The following is a 15,250-nucleotide window of genomic DNA, read 5'->3' as shown; positions in this document are numbered from 1 at the left end:
CTTCCCTTCTTCCAACACCACTGATTGTGGAGGTCCTGTATCTCCTGTACCTCCTTGATGGACATTGAGAGGCAGCAAAGAGACATTGATTCCTGACTGGCTGAACCTGGCACGTCAACATCAACAAAGGGAATTTCTGTCGGTAAAAATTCTTCTGTTTCCTCTTTGGAAGCATCCAAAGCTTTGCTAGAAGTCTTTTTGTTAGAAAGCCCATATTGAATCTTGAATCGAAACAGCCAACCTTTGGACGTCATTTAAGTTCACAACCCCATGCAGGCTTGTGAACTTCATAGTTGCAGCCTTTAAGTCAGCTCCTCCATTGTGTTCACCAGTTGCCTTTTACTGATGAAGCCAGATCAAGCTCAACTGTTGAATGTCCCCATGTCGGTCTTTTGCCATGACCTTGTGGCCTGTCTCCTGTACGTTGTCTTCCCAAAGTCTGTCGTGCACATCTTCAGCTTGTCCTGGGAAGTCTTGGCATCATGCAAAGTTGACTGTGGGATGCCATACTCATTCATGGTACTTGCCAAATTGCTTTGATTCTCTCAGTGATTTCTAGTTTCTTCTGAAGGGTCAGCACCTTCATCACCCTCTTAGGATGAGGTGGGGCTGTACAAATAGTACACAGCAACACATATACAGTATAACTAACAGCACTTGCAATGCTGCGGGCACTGCAATGAAAGAAACCCATGTTCTGGATAAAGCATCCTGTACAGCAAACACTTATGAGATGATCAAAACAGCGACTGATCATGTGACATTGGACAAAGAGGAAAAACACTTGTTACCAAGTGCATTGGTACTTGCTGGATGTAGCCAGTTAGAGGAAGATATGTTTGTGAGGCATATGTTTATCAGCCATTAAAAAACAAAAAATCACAGACATATATGTTTCCGCCAGTAGCAGGAAAGCTTACAAAAAAACACGAAAGAGCTTGCCCATCCATTGGACGGGTGGGTACCATGCTCAGCTAGTACTCTGCTGGCCCCACGTTCGATTCTCCAACCGGCCAATGAAGAATCAGAGGAATTTATTTCTGCTGATAGAAATTCATTTCTCGCTATAACGTGGTTTGGATTCCACAATAAGCTGTAGGTCCCGTTGCTAGGTAACCAGTTGGTTCTTAGCCACATAAAATAAATCTAATCCTTCGGGCCAGCCCTAGGAGAGCTGTTAATCAGCTCAGTGGTCTGGTTAAACTAAGGTATATACTTGCTTTCAGCCATACACCATTAAACTGATTGCATATACGTATCAACTAATTAATTATGATAACATTAAGTGATGGTCATGCTTTTAAGCTAGTAACAATTAGGAAAGACTAGCTCTCTCTCTTACTCTCTCCCTCTTTTACTGTCATTTTTACTGGTGTTTCTTCATTTTTGGGGCTATTTATCATTTTACAATGCGAGAGAAAAAACACAGGGAAGTGAAAAACAACCACTCTGTTGGTCGCAAGTTCGAATCTCCGACCGGCCAGTGAAGAACAAGAGGAATTTGTTTCTGGTGATAGAAATTCATTTCTCGATATAATGTGGTTCGGATTCCACAATAAGCTAGGCAACCAATTGGTTCTTAGCCACGTAAAAATAAATCTAATCCTTCGGGCCAGCCCCAGGAGAGCTGTTAACCCTTAAACGCCTACTGGATGTATCATACGTCGACTAAAATTGTCTGTTGGGTGCCAAGTGGACGTACCGTACATCGACTACAAAAAATTTCAACCTTCGGTCAACTTTGACTCGACCGAAATGGTCGAAAAACGCAATTGTAAGCTAAAACTCTTACATTCTAGTAATATTCAATAATTTACCTTCATTTTGCAACAAATTGGAAGTCTCTAGCACAATATTTCGATTTATGGTGAATTTTTGAAAAAAACTTCTTCCTTACGTCCTTTCGGTAACTCAGCCGAAAATTTCAGAAATTCTTTCGTCATTTTGTCATAATTTTTGCACTGTTTTATATTAGCCGTTACATAAAGTTTTATATGTGAAAATGTGCGCAATTTCATGTGAAATACAACAAAATACAACCCATGGTTGTAGCTTTTATCAGTTTGGAAATATTTTCATATAAATCTCGATAACTGCCAAAATTTCAACCTTCGGTCAACTTTGACTCGACCGAAATGGTAAAAAAACGCAATTGTAAGCTAAAATTCCTACATTCTAGTAATATTCAATCATTTACCTTCATTTTGCAACAAATTGGAAGTCTCTAGCACAATATTTCGATTTATGGTGAATTTTTGAAAAAACTTTTTCCTTACGTCTGCGCCAGAAATTCTTTCGTCATGTTGTCGTAATTTTTGCACCGTTTTATATTAGTCGTTACATAAAGTTTTATATATGGAAATGTGCGAAATTTCATGTAGAATACAACAGAAAATAACTCATGGTTTTAGCTTTTATCAGTTTGGAAATATTTTCATATAAATCACGATAACTGCCAAAATTTCAACCTTCGGTCAACTTTAACTCGACCAAAATGGTAAAAAAACGCAACTATAAGCTAAAACTCTTACATTCTAGTAATATTCAATTATGTACCTTCATTTTGCAACAAACTGGAAGTCTCTAGCACAATATTTCGATTTATGGTGAATTTCTGAAAAAAAAAAACCTTTTTCCTTACGTCTGTACGCGGTAACTCGGCCGAACATCTCAGAAATTCTTTCGTCACATTGTCGTAATGTTTGCATCATTTTACATTAGTCGTTACATAAACTTTTATATATGAAAATGTGCGCAATTTCATGTAGAATACAACAGAAAATGATTCATGGTTGTAGCTTTTATCACTTTTGAAATATTTTCACATAAATCACAATAACTGCCAAAATTTCAACCTTTGGTCAACTTTAACTCGACTGAAATGGTCGAAAAACGCAATTCTTAGCTAAAACTCTTACATTCTAGTAATATTCAATCATTTATCTTTATTTTGCAATAAATTGGAAGTCTCTAGCACAATATTTCGATTTATGGTGAATTTTTGAAAAAAACATTTTCCTTACGTCCGCTCAGTAACTCGGCCGAACATCTCAGAAATTCTTTCGTCACGTTGTCGTAATGTTTGCACCGTTTTATATTAGTCGTTACATAAACTTTTATATATGAAAATGTGCGCAATTTCATGTAGAATACAACAGAAAATAACTCATGGTTGTAGCTTTTATCAGTTTGAAATATTTTCATATAAATTATGATAAATAGAAAAAATTCGACCTTCGGTCAACTTTAACTCGACCGAAATGGTCGAAAACTGCAATTGTAAGCTAAAACACTTACAGTCTAGTAATATTCAATCAATTAGCTTCATTTTTCAACAAACGGGAAGTCTCTAGCACAATATTTCGATTTATGGTGAATTTTTGAAAAAACATTTTTTTATGTCCGCGCATTACGAATTCATGCATCATATTGTGATAATATTTTCTCTGTGTTGCTTTGATCGTTTTACAATTTGTTATATACCAAAATCATCGCAATTTAGTGTACAAAACAAAGAAAAAAATAATCCATTAGCTTTAACCGTTTTGCTCACAGTGCGATTTGTATAAAATTATATATGAAAATTTTTTTTTGCGCTGTCATATATTTCAATATTTATATATGATAATGATATTTTTTTTCATTTCTGATGGTTGCATACTAAACTTTAGGCAATGACAAAACAAGGAGCCAAAAATGAACTCTTAATCTTAAAAACTAAGCATGCTGTGATTTTTTGAAAAAAACTTTTTTTCCGCTTCGCCGCTAACTCCCGAACACTGCCGGCATACGGGAGACGTTTTTGTAAATAGAGGCTCGGCGTTTAAGGGTTAATCAGCTCAGTGGTCTGGTTAAACTAAGATGTGCCTAAGATAGGGGAGAAAGGGATGGTAGGATGTGTACTGTTAGAAGCTATATGTATGTTTAAAGATGTGTTCTTTACTACGGTATCGGTTGTTCTCTCAGGTTTTTGTGTGTTATGCATGATTATTTTATTACAAGTTACTGTACAATACTGTAATACCCTTTAATATAATGTGGAAAAAGCATAAACGTAAAAAACATGAAACAAAAAGGCTCTGATGAAGTCAAAAGCCTGTCTAGCCCTTTCCAACCCATCCCACACTACATTCCCCACTACATTCCCCCCTCCCCCCCCACAGCTCGGGAAAGCTACATTGCATATGACTACAAATGTTTGTAGTACCACTTCTAAATTTAGCCATTACAGTATTGCTAAAAGTAATGGAAAGAAGAAATAAATTAACTTATTGGTGAAAAATCTGTAAACTTCTTAAATAAAACTGCTTATTACCAAATAAACTTTCACCTAAACTAACCTTCTGTAACAAAAGTAATTGCAAGTAGGCCTAAGTGCAAAATAGGTCCATACTAAATGAAGCCCAGAAATTATAGTACCACTTTGTATTTTGCATACAGTATACTGTATTGATGTAAATAATAAAAAGAAAAATGGAATATTAGTTTTCGTGACAAATCTTATGATCACTTAAAAAAGAGGCATATTACAAAATAGGCTTTCATGTGAAATAACAGTCTGTAACTAAAGTGTTATGTGAAAATTACATTTACAATACCAAAGTAACAACATGAGTATAACGAATTTCCAAAAAACATAAATCTCCTCTTCAAATTGAGCTCATAAAAATATGTTCTAAAAACATGTCCTTGATATGTCTAAGTGTAATAGCAGTTTGACTGAAAATATAAATGTAATTAATATAAGATACTTTATAATTATTGACTTGTTGCAATCCCTGTGGTACCGATTTGTTTAATTTCAAACATATATTGTTATCTTAGTTGGTCTTAGCTTTCCCATACAACTGAACATTGTTAAAGCAAAGCTGGCTTTGTTTTGTTAGCAGCACCATCCCATTCCATTCTTCATCCATGGTGCTGCATTTTTAATGCAAAGCCTGGCCTCTCTTCTTTATGAGTTTCCTTTAAACAAGGCTTCTTTGCAGGTTTCCTACTGTGTAGGCCTCCTTCCCGTAATCAGTGCCTTTTCACATTAACTGACGTAGTCAGTAGTTGATGCTGAACTTGCTGTATCATAAAATGATCTTCCGCGGTAGTGCAGCGAAGGCAACCACACCTATGGTGGCTTCTTAGATCATGAACTTCGTTTCTTTTCACCCACTTCAGTGCTGCTTTCTTGCTTCTATCTGGATGTGCTGAGTTATTTCTTATGTTGTAACTTCAGCTCTACGAAGCTCAACAATTGACAGTAGCACAGCAACTGTAGTTTCCTTTCTATTTTCTGGCATAAGATCATCCATGTTATCAGTTGCAGCTGGGGTGTGCTGAACGATGAGCCTCTTGGCAAGTGATAACTGAGTATTTGATTTTCCCATGGTCCCACCCACTGGTCCTAACCTACAGGAGTTGTTGAATGCTAAAATAAATAAATGTACAAAAAATGAGTTAAGCATATGATTATTTTAATGGGAATTTATCTTTACATTATGGAAAATAAAATAGGGCCTAGAAAGCCATATTTCAATTATTTGATAAAAAAAATTAATTTTATTCCAAAAACTTCATATAAAATAAACAGCTCTGCTACTGAACTAAAAAATATGGATACTGTATATGAGCTAGGAAATATATTTCTTAGGAATTGGACATAAATTGTTTATTTGACATTAACGAGCCATAGGATAATACTTTTAACAGACTAGATTGCATATTTAAAATAAAACAAGTAAGTATGGTTGGAACAAAATGCTAAGAAACTCGGGCCTTCATTTTTGCTTTTGTGTGTACATTTACATACATTTGAGCTTGGAGATTATTCAAAATTGTAAATATTTTTATCTGTAAACAAACACATCTGGAAATGTGGGCAGGCCAATTCACTGATCCCCCCATAACTTTGCTCATTCCAGCCTACCTAGATACTTGAAATCACTTGTCTAGAGATCCATTTTTGTTGAAGTGGAATGAGATTACAGGTGCTAATTTTAATAGACCTTAGCTTTTCAGATTTTGTTATATATAATTTTAACAGACCTTAGCTTTCCAGACTTTGTTACATATTGTAAAGTGAATGATAAGTTCAATGTAATGTTCAAGTTTAAGTTGTACTGTTGGGTCAGACTTTGCTGCTTATCAGCAGGCCAGACCTCCAAAAAAAAACTGATAATCTCAGAGCTACTTGAATTTTCTAATTTTTTAGATTTTTAACATGTTTTTCTATTTTTTTTTCACTCAGAGGTACATGGGGAGCTTGCTATGGCACACACCTGGGATCAGTTTTACATGAATTGGCACATACTTTAGATCTAGGACACACTCCACATGGCATCATGGCAAGAGGTTTTGAAGATCTGCATGTGTTTTTCACAACTACAAAACTCACATCAGATTACCTTCCTCAGTCACCACATCATAAGTAAGTATCTTTTCAGTTTTATTTGTCAGCATTATTGAATCTAGTGAAAAGTTTGTTTTAAATGCTATAAATATAGATGTACTATATAAGATTGTCTACTAAAAAGTGTTAAGCATTTTCTCTCATAGAAATGCAAACCTTTTAATTTTACAAATGCTCAAAAGTTTTTGTTTAGTTGGTTTCTCTTTGATCAAAATTGAAGCCCTCTTGTGCAAATATAAACTAGCACTAGTGCATTTTATTTATTTTAGGTCTTTTGTAGATTGAAATTTCTATTCATTGATCTAGCAACAGTACTTGATTTTATTTGATCATTTATATGATAACTCCTGTCCTATACAAGTTTGCAAGAGTAATGAAAATTTTTTAGGTGGGTCTCATAAATTTACAGAATTTAACAACAATTGTATGCATGCATAATATTAATGGTGAAAATAATAATAAAGCACCATATACCCTGCATGTGAACTTGTGTGTTTATTTGTCTTTTGATTTTATACATAACTAATAGCTACCATTTTATACTTATGTTGGTAACTCCACATTTAGAATCTGTGTGTGTGTGTGTGTGTGTGTACATAGCTTATACAATTATATTAGTTATTTGATATAGCATACAAAATTTTATGAAATCCTTGCACTGTCCAAAACATGTCATATGTTACTTGAGCTTAGACATCATAAATATCTGGTGCACTATACTTACTGATATATACAACTATATTAATCATAATATTATTCTTTATATATGAATATTGCCTTTATGAAAACTTTGAGTAAAGTAACAGTAAATGAAGGATGAGAGGAGGAGGGAATAAATAGATAGACACTCATTTACATTTACAGTATATGTAAATTTAATGATCTTAATTTTTGTACAGTATTAATGACTGACTGTATATGCTGCCATTAATACTATAGTGAAAATCACTGAATTTTTATATTTTTTTAGTCTACCTATAGATTACATGTAAATTGGATTTCTGAAAGCAGTTGCATGTATGCCTGTCTATCTGTTTGCCTGTTTACTCTTTTTCTCTTGCATTGTGTATTTTTGATAGCGTATTCGCTTGTTTCATCTCCATGGAGTTACCTTCTATGGTTTACCAGAGCTCCACGGTGACCAAACTAATGTCAAAGAATTCTCTTCTAGTTGGTCTTTTTGGCCAGGTATTGTGTCGTAATGATTAACATTATAACACGTGATGGAGTGTCTGATGGACTCAAAGATAAGAGGGTACTTTCCTTATCTTCAGCGAAGCTGAATCCAGATTTTCCAATGTCAAAAAACTTGCAAGAAAGAGAAGTGCCTATTGCGCATGCGCGTCCGCCCTCTTGTTTACAACTGGTCTGCTAAAGCCCAAGGATCCATAACTCTCTTTTGGTCTATAGCGAATGGTTTACGTTGTTACCAGTGCTCCGAAAAAATTCTACTTTTTTTCTCCGATTTCATTATCAGGGATCATGGAAACATCAAAAATAGCAAGATTAGTGCTTAATATTAAGTTCCAGTTAAAAGTTTTAGTTTTAAAGTTTTGGAATTGATAATTTGTTTGTAAAAGCTGGAACCCGGCTTGTTGATTGCTACCTAGTTTCGTGAAGCGAAAATTGTTTTAATTCTAACTGAATGTTCCACGACTTATCATTAATACAGAAAATGCTTTCAGATTTTATGATGTTTACAATGATCTAGACAGTAAGTGAGAATAATTTAGACTGGATTAACACAGTAAACCCCCTGTATTCGTGGTCTCACGATTCGCAGACTCATCTATTTGCGGATTTCTCTATGGAACATATAAATGCATTATTCAGTGAAAATTCGCCCATTCACAGTATTTTTCACTGAGAAATATTCAGTAATTACTGTATTTCCATCTCATTTTCATGACTAAATGCACTTTTTGTGATAAAACTATTAAAATACCCAGGTAGTGCTCGAGTTGCGATAATTTGCCTTACGATAATTCAATTTTGCAATGGGGTAAGCAATTACTGTAATACCAAACCGCCAATATTTATAAAATATTTTTAAATTTCGCGCAGGCACAGTCAGCAGTGTACAATCAGGCAGCGAGAGAGACCAAATTACTGTAGACCAACTTCTTTTCCTCCATCTCTTTATCCCATATTCTTGTTAAAAAAGTAAAAGAGAATGATAAAAGTATTGTTAGTAATGTTATACTATTTTGTAAATGTATACAGCCACAAACAACCGAACGAGAAACTGTTGCTCTGCTTTTAACTGAATCGGATAACAAAAGCAGTTTTGCTTGTATTTCAACCATCGTACGGTAATAAACAGTTACTGTAGTTATAGTAAAAATGACGTTAAGTAGAATAGGACTGATATATTTTTACATTATACCCTTATTCAGCATGGATAAAAGATCGGCAAGGAAATATACTGTACTGCTAAATTTAAGCTGCAAGTTGTAGCTGAAGCTGAGAAAACAATGTTCAAGCTGCTAATGACTATAAATTATCGTGCATCGGCAACATGGATAAAACTCGACCGTAATTAAAATTGGAGAGAAATTATTTTAATCAAAACTACTGGGCATGAAAGAACACATTACTGTTATTTTTACGCCGATAAACGATAAATACGTAAAGCTTGTATTATGACAAAATCAAGTGAAAATAGCAAATGGAATCTTGATTTTTTTTACACAAAACAAATGCCCCCAAACAGCCAACATCATGTATTAACGAAAAAAATAGCTAAATTATTTTCACAACGAGACGTATTTAAGTTACAGTATATTTTGACTTAAAAACACTTTGTATAATGAAAAATAATCTTGCCCCATATAAATAAAGTATCTAGAGATTCATTTACACAAACTAGAAGCAAGAAAAGCGCTCTGAACTGAGTTAAATATGGCAAAATAATCTTACCCCAAAATTGATTTCCAAACCAAAACATTGATCGCTATGATTGCAATTTATAATACAAAAGTAATATAGGAATAAATACAACATTATTGGATACATTGAATTAAGGCATAACATTTTAAAAAATCCATGGAAAAGATGCATATTCGTTATGTTAGTATTTGTATAATACAATACAGTATGTGAATATAGAGTACTGTACAGTATAATGTAGGCCAGGCTACCGTATATGTATACGATATACCATAGTGTAGGCTAACGTAATTCTTGTTTGTTATTCAATTTCTCTTTGTAATGAATTATCATAAGTCACTTTGCATGAACCTCCAGAATTAGCTGATATTAATAATTACTATACCGTGTATGTATAGAGTATACTTTATAGTGTGGGCTAGGCTACCATGTTTGTATGCATGGTACTGCATATCCTTGTGTAGGCTAGGCTATATTCGAGATATGTTTTTTCCAACAAACGATGGGTTTTTTGGAACCCAACTCCATCGTAAATAGGATAATACCAGTATAAGCATTTTTTTTTTTTTGTGTTTGAACTATCAAAATAGGCAATTCTAAGTGTCTTTAGAAGGGTTCTAAGTATTCACGGGCTTTAGCTATTCGCGGGGGTCGTGGTACGCATCCCCCGCGAATACAGGGGGGTTATTGTAGTGGATGCTGTCTGTAGCCTATGTCCTAGGATTATGTATCCTTAAGTGGCCTAGCTTAGACCGAGGACTCTAGGATCAGGTAATAAAAATATCTGGGCAAAATAAATCGATAGCCTACAATAAAGCTACATATAAATATAATTTTTTCCTTTTATATAAACCTGTGCACTTAGCATGAGCTAAATAATCCAGGACTAGCCTATGCATTACCTTATATCAAGTTAAGTGATAAGTTTTCATGAAACATCCCATTTTTGGACTAAATTGTTAGCCTAGACCATGTAACTAGGACTAGATGAAATAGTAATTGTGCTGGATAAGATGGTAACCTAGCCTTAAGGCTACCCTCTAAGGTAATTGGGTTTTTTGTAACCCATACCCTTAAGTGTGAATTAAATAATCCAGATTAGGCAGCCTAAATTAGTTATAGTAAGTTATAGCCTGGCAATGAGGTTAGACCAAATACCCTGGGATTGGATATAAACAACAACCTGGGCTAGACAAAAAATAGTAGACTAAGTATAAGGTTACATATTAGCAAGTTTCCATTTCTATATAGCTTCTACATTTAATAATCTGAATTATGCAATATCCTATACAGTCCTAGGCTAAGAAAGAACAAATAAGCCTAGGATTATATATAAACAGTATCCTAGGCTCAATAAAATAACCTAGCTTTTTTACGACTCGGTAGCATATCTGTAAGGCTACATACTAGTAAGGTCTTGTGTAGCCTATATCCTTAAAGGTGATGTAAACCTAGAACAGGCAGTAACCTAACCAGATTAAGTAGGAACTCCTTTTTAAGGAATATCCTACTATTAGCCTAAAACAGTGATGGCCAAATATCAGATAAAGGGTAGCCTTGGCCGCATAAAACAGAAAAGCAGATTATAAGAGGATTATTTTCTGTATAGTTTATATCCTTAAATTTGGGCAGGGTCTCAAAGTGATATTTTTGGGCCAATTTTTTCAATTTCTGTTTTAATGCTAAAAGTGTTCCCTTGCCCTAGTAGAACATCAAGGCACTTGTCAAAAGTCACCCCCGCCCACCATTACCCCCTCTAGCATCCCCCCCAACAACTCGATAACCAGATATCGCTCAGATATTGGATTTTTTGTGCTCAGATTGTTATGTTGCATCGTAGCATTATATTAGGACCCCAAAATAAAAAAAAAAAAAAATACATCCCCCTTGCCCCCCATGCAAATAACAGCAGGATCCCCCTAGCCAAGCACACCCACCCACCCACCCTAACAACTCACCAGATATCGCTCAAATATCGGATATTTTGTGCTCAGATTGTTATTTAGCATCATAGAATTATGTTAGGAATCCGAAATAACAAAAAAACAAAACACCTTTTTGCTTTCCCAATTCACCCACCACGCTCCCTCAAGCATAATTTAGCACAAACACTCTAGCCATTTTGTCAATTTAGCGATTTTGTAGCTAAATCTAAAGACTTTTGAGGTCATTTAGCAACACTTGTAACAATTACCGACAATAATATACGCAAATTTAGTGAGTTTTTAGCAATTTTGCAAGGTGAAGAAAGAAAAAAACCAAAGAAAAGGATGCGATTAGCCAGGAAGAAAAGACAGGAAGGCACAACGTATAAAGCTGGTGGTTTCTAGCCCTTCAGTAATGTGTAAATAAAATAATAAATGCCTTTTGTAATGTGTAAATAAAGTAACAAATCCTTTTCCTAAAAAAAAAAAATTCATTTATCGAGCGTCACTTGGCGTTCAATAAATATTTACGTAAGGTACCCCTAAACTTGTCAACAGCTGTTTTCTATGATTGACTCACATACAGAAAATTTTGACGATTCATAGGAAACTAAACTAAACCGTATAACTGGCTATATAGTTATATCGTTGTAAACGTCAAGCAGCCATTTCTCAAATTTGGGGGGGGTTCAACACATTTTTTTGCCGAATATGTTTATGCAACATAGTTTTATGGGGTTTCAAGCTGGAAAGTGACATAATATACACATCTTCTAAGAAGGATTTTTCCCTGTACCGAAAAGTAGGTTCGTCAGCCCTCCATATGTGAAAGTAATGATTTTATTACACGTATTTTCCTGACATTTGTGCACGTTTTTTGGTACTTATTTATTGTTTGATTTTGATAATTTTCCATGTGCGTGTTCCACGTGGACATAGAAGAATTCTCAAGGAACAGAATCTCTCTAGGACTGCAACTTTTTTCTCCCCACACCAAAAGCTTGTCATATCACTTTTAAAATAACAATATATTTAGAATGGCAGTGGCAGGTGTATCAGAATTTGAGATAAGTTAATTGCCCATCAAGGGTCAGCACTGAATCCTTTCTGTTCATCATAGTAATGGAAGAAGCTACAAAGGAATGCAGAAAAGGGGCCTTGGGAGCTGGTTTATATGAATGACCTAGTGGTAACTGGAGAATTTGAGGGAAAAGTGGTGGGTATATGTAAAAGCTGAAGAATGAAATGTAAAGGAAAGTACAGATAAACCTTGGAACTCGAAAAGCTCTCATTTCATATAATTTGGTTTAGGGATGTTTTATCCAAGCAAAGAAAATGCTCCATTTTAATTTATTTTGCTCAGCATACAGACAAACAAAGACAACTGGCTGGAAGATGTATGGGATTAGACGCATTGTGGGTATGTGTGATTCCCAGCTAAAACAAAGGAAAAGTACTCAGTTTACCCTAATTCACCTCTTTTCTTTATGATTTTTGTTTAATCTAGTGCAAATGAGTCATCATTGGACCTAAGAAGGTTAGATATGACAGCAAACCCAGAAGAAGCATAAGTAAAAATGATTGAGGGTGTTAATAGTTCATTAATAAAATGAGATGTGTGGAAGATGGTGGAAACTGGAAAAGTTTTCATGAAAAGTATCACCCTGACAAAGCTTTAGCAAACTATGCTATAAACTTGCTGAATGATAAAGCTGTGTCCCACTCTTGGAACATTTTAAAATGCAAGTAAAAGCAAACATCAATGGACAGGTCTTTCTGTGGTGAGACAGAAACACAACGAGTCTTAAGCAGGAAACAGTAGAAGGAGGCAGAAAAGAGAAACTGCCCCATTTGCACAGTTGCCTTCTATTTTTATTGAACGGGACTCCCCTTCCAAACAATGACATTCTCTCTCTCTCTCTCTCTCTCTCTCTCTCTCTCTCTCTCTCTCTCTCTCTCTCTCTCTCTCTCTCTCTCACCTCCTTCCACATATGCCATCAGTTCTCATAAGTACCTAATTTATTTTATTTATTTATTTTGCTTAGGTCTTTTTGTATGATTTCTGAATGCTAGGTTTGTTAGGTTTGAGTTAAAATGCTTTTGATTTTTAATATTTTTATGTGGAATGACTTAATCCAAATTAAATATATCCTTATGGGAAAAATTTATTCAGTACTCAAATAGATTGGCATTTGGACAGCCTTTTGGAATTAAGTCTGAGTACCAAGGTACCATTGTACTTGAAAATCATTGTAAGCAAAATAAAGCTTACTGTGACTGGAAAGAAAGCAAAGGAAAAAATGCAGTCAGGAAAGTGGCCCTGTGGCTGTTGTTGGAAGGTGGGGGAAGAACTGTACTGTGTACCCAATGCAACTGATGATATCAGAAGAGGTGCTTAGTATTGCAAAATATATATGGATTAAGCACAAGGGCAAATGGCAAATAGAGGGACCTGAGAGCCATCATTTGAAAGGTGGGCAGATCTTAGACGGGTTTGAGCATGTGTCATCTTGGGACACACTGGACTGTGAAGTAATGAAGTGGTGGGGGGATTTGGTGATTTGTGATTTCAAAGACTGAAATGGTTTGAACATGGAGTGAGGTATAGTTGGCCAGAAAAGCAGTAGATATGGAAGTAGTAGGAAATCAAGGCTATAGGAGATAGATGAATACCTAGACCAGGTGGGAGTTCAGGTAGAAAGAGCACAGGACAGTGAACAGTGGAGAATACTTGTTTTGTATCTCTAACCCTATAATTGGAAAAGCTGATATAAAAACATTTATGGTAACGATGCTGAGGTTGTATGCTAAGAAACGAAAATGTAAAAAGCTCTGAATTTTTTTTTTTAGTAACTTCAAGCCTTTTTTTATCTTGACCTTTCAGTTATACTTGGATGTAAGGTCATGTGTAGTAATTGCCCTTGACTGCTTATATTTGTCAGTATTTTTTTTTTTCAAATGGTTTGTCTGGATTCCTGTGGAGAATTGATTTGTTACTGGTGTTTATCAAAATAATGAGAACAATTAGGGGAAAATTGTTTTCGTGAACGGTTTGTAGTGCAGTATCAGAAACTAATTCTTGGATTTTTCTAACATTAAGTTGGATGATATTGTACTGTTGTCATGAAGTATATTTATCCAGGAAATATACTAATTACAGTGTTGTCTGATTTCAAACTAATTATTTCAGGTAAGATATTGAATACTGTTAATCATTATATTTTTTGACATTGCTATTACAGTGCCATCATGCGTCAGTCCATGTCTAGCTCTTTAATCAAAGAATCAGTCACATTTACTACAGACTTCGTCCGCAAAATACCTTTAGATAACATAAATATGACAGTCGAGCCTCCAAAAGAGCCTATTGCATCCAGTGGTGTTTACAGTCCCCCAATTTTTACAAGAAGATATCCCAATCGAAGAGATTCAGATGCAAGTCCTGGGTCTCCTGTTACTCAAGAGTCTATTTCTTCACAAATGCCAAAGAATGCTTGCAGTCGTCCATTACTGAATGCTCCATCTCCCAATCTGAGTACACACTTCAGCAATAATAACAAATTCTCAGAAGTTGATGGAAGTAAATGCAGAGCCTTTTGGGCAAGATCGAGTGCTGTTATATTAGCTTTTCACAAGTAAGTTTTTCTTATAATTTATACAATTTGTTATATAATGTGTTTTCATACAAAAACCAACATGGTTTATTTATCTTTGCTGTATTTGCCTGTTGAACTAGGGCACCAAACTGGAATCTTAATTTGTTCCTACACAAATACAAACCCTTGGCCTTTACATATGGGATTAACTTTCAGCGAGCTGGAAATCCGGCTGTTAAACTTTTGCAAGGAGGTTATGGTAACGGTTACCGATGGTAGGGGCGGAAGCAACGCCCACCAGGTCGGTATACATTCAGTTCTATGCAGTTTTCTCCGGGCCACAGTCTGGTATAGATGTGCTTTTACTGTATTTCTTTGCCCTGCAGTTCCACTATTTCTTCTGTGTGTGAATATATTTGTTTTTATAACATATTTTGTAT

General features: G+C 35.1%; 1 protein-coding gene across 2 annotated transcripts in view; it reads left to right on the top strand.

Annotated features, from left to right (window-relative positions):
- Nucleotides 1-15,250, top strand: part of LOC136849070 (uncharacterized) — a 47,478-nt gene that overhangs the window by 13,503 nt on the left and 18,725 nt on the right. For both annotated transcript variants that reach the window (XM_067121991.1, XM_067121993.1), the window contains exons 3-4: nucleotides 6,239-6,418; nucleotides 14,457-14,849. In XM_067121991.1, the coding sequence (XP_066978092.1) occupies nucleotides 6,239-6,418; nucleotides 14,457-14,849 (573 nt within the window). The remainder of the gene's footprint in view (nucleotides 1-6,238; nucleotides 6,419-14,456; nucleotides 14,850-15,250) is intronic.

Source organism: Macrobrachium rosenbergii, chromosome 20 (assembly GCF_040412425.1).
Source record: "Macrobrachium rosenbergii isolate ZJJX-2024 chromosome 20, ASM4041242v1, whole genome shotgun sequence".
Taxonomy (NCBI): domain Eukaryota; kingdom Metazoa; phylum Arthropoda; class Malacostraca; order Decapoda; family Palaemonidae; genus Macrobrachium; species Macrobrachium rosenbergii.
The sequence above is the reverse complement of the archived record's forward strand: the minus strand, read 5'-3'. Positions and strand labels throughout refer to the sequence as shown.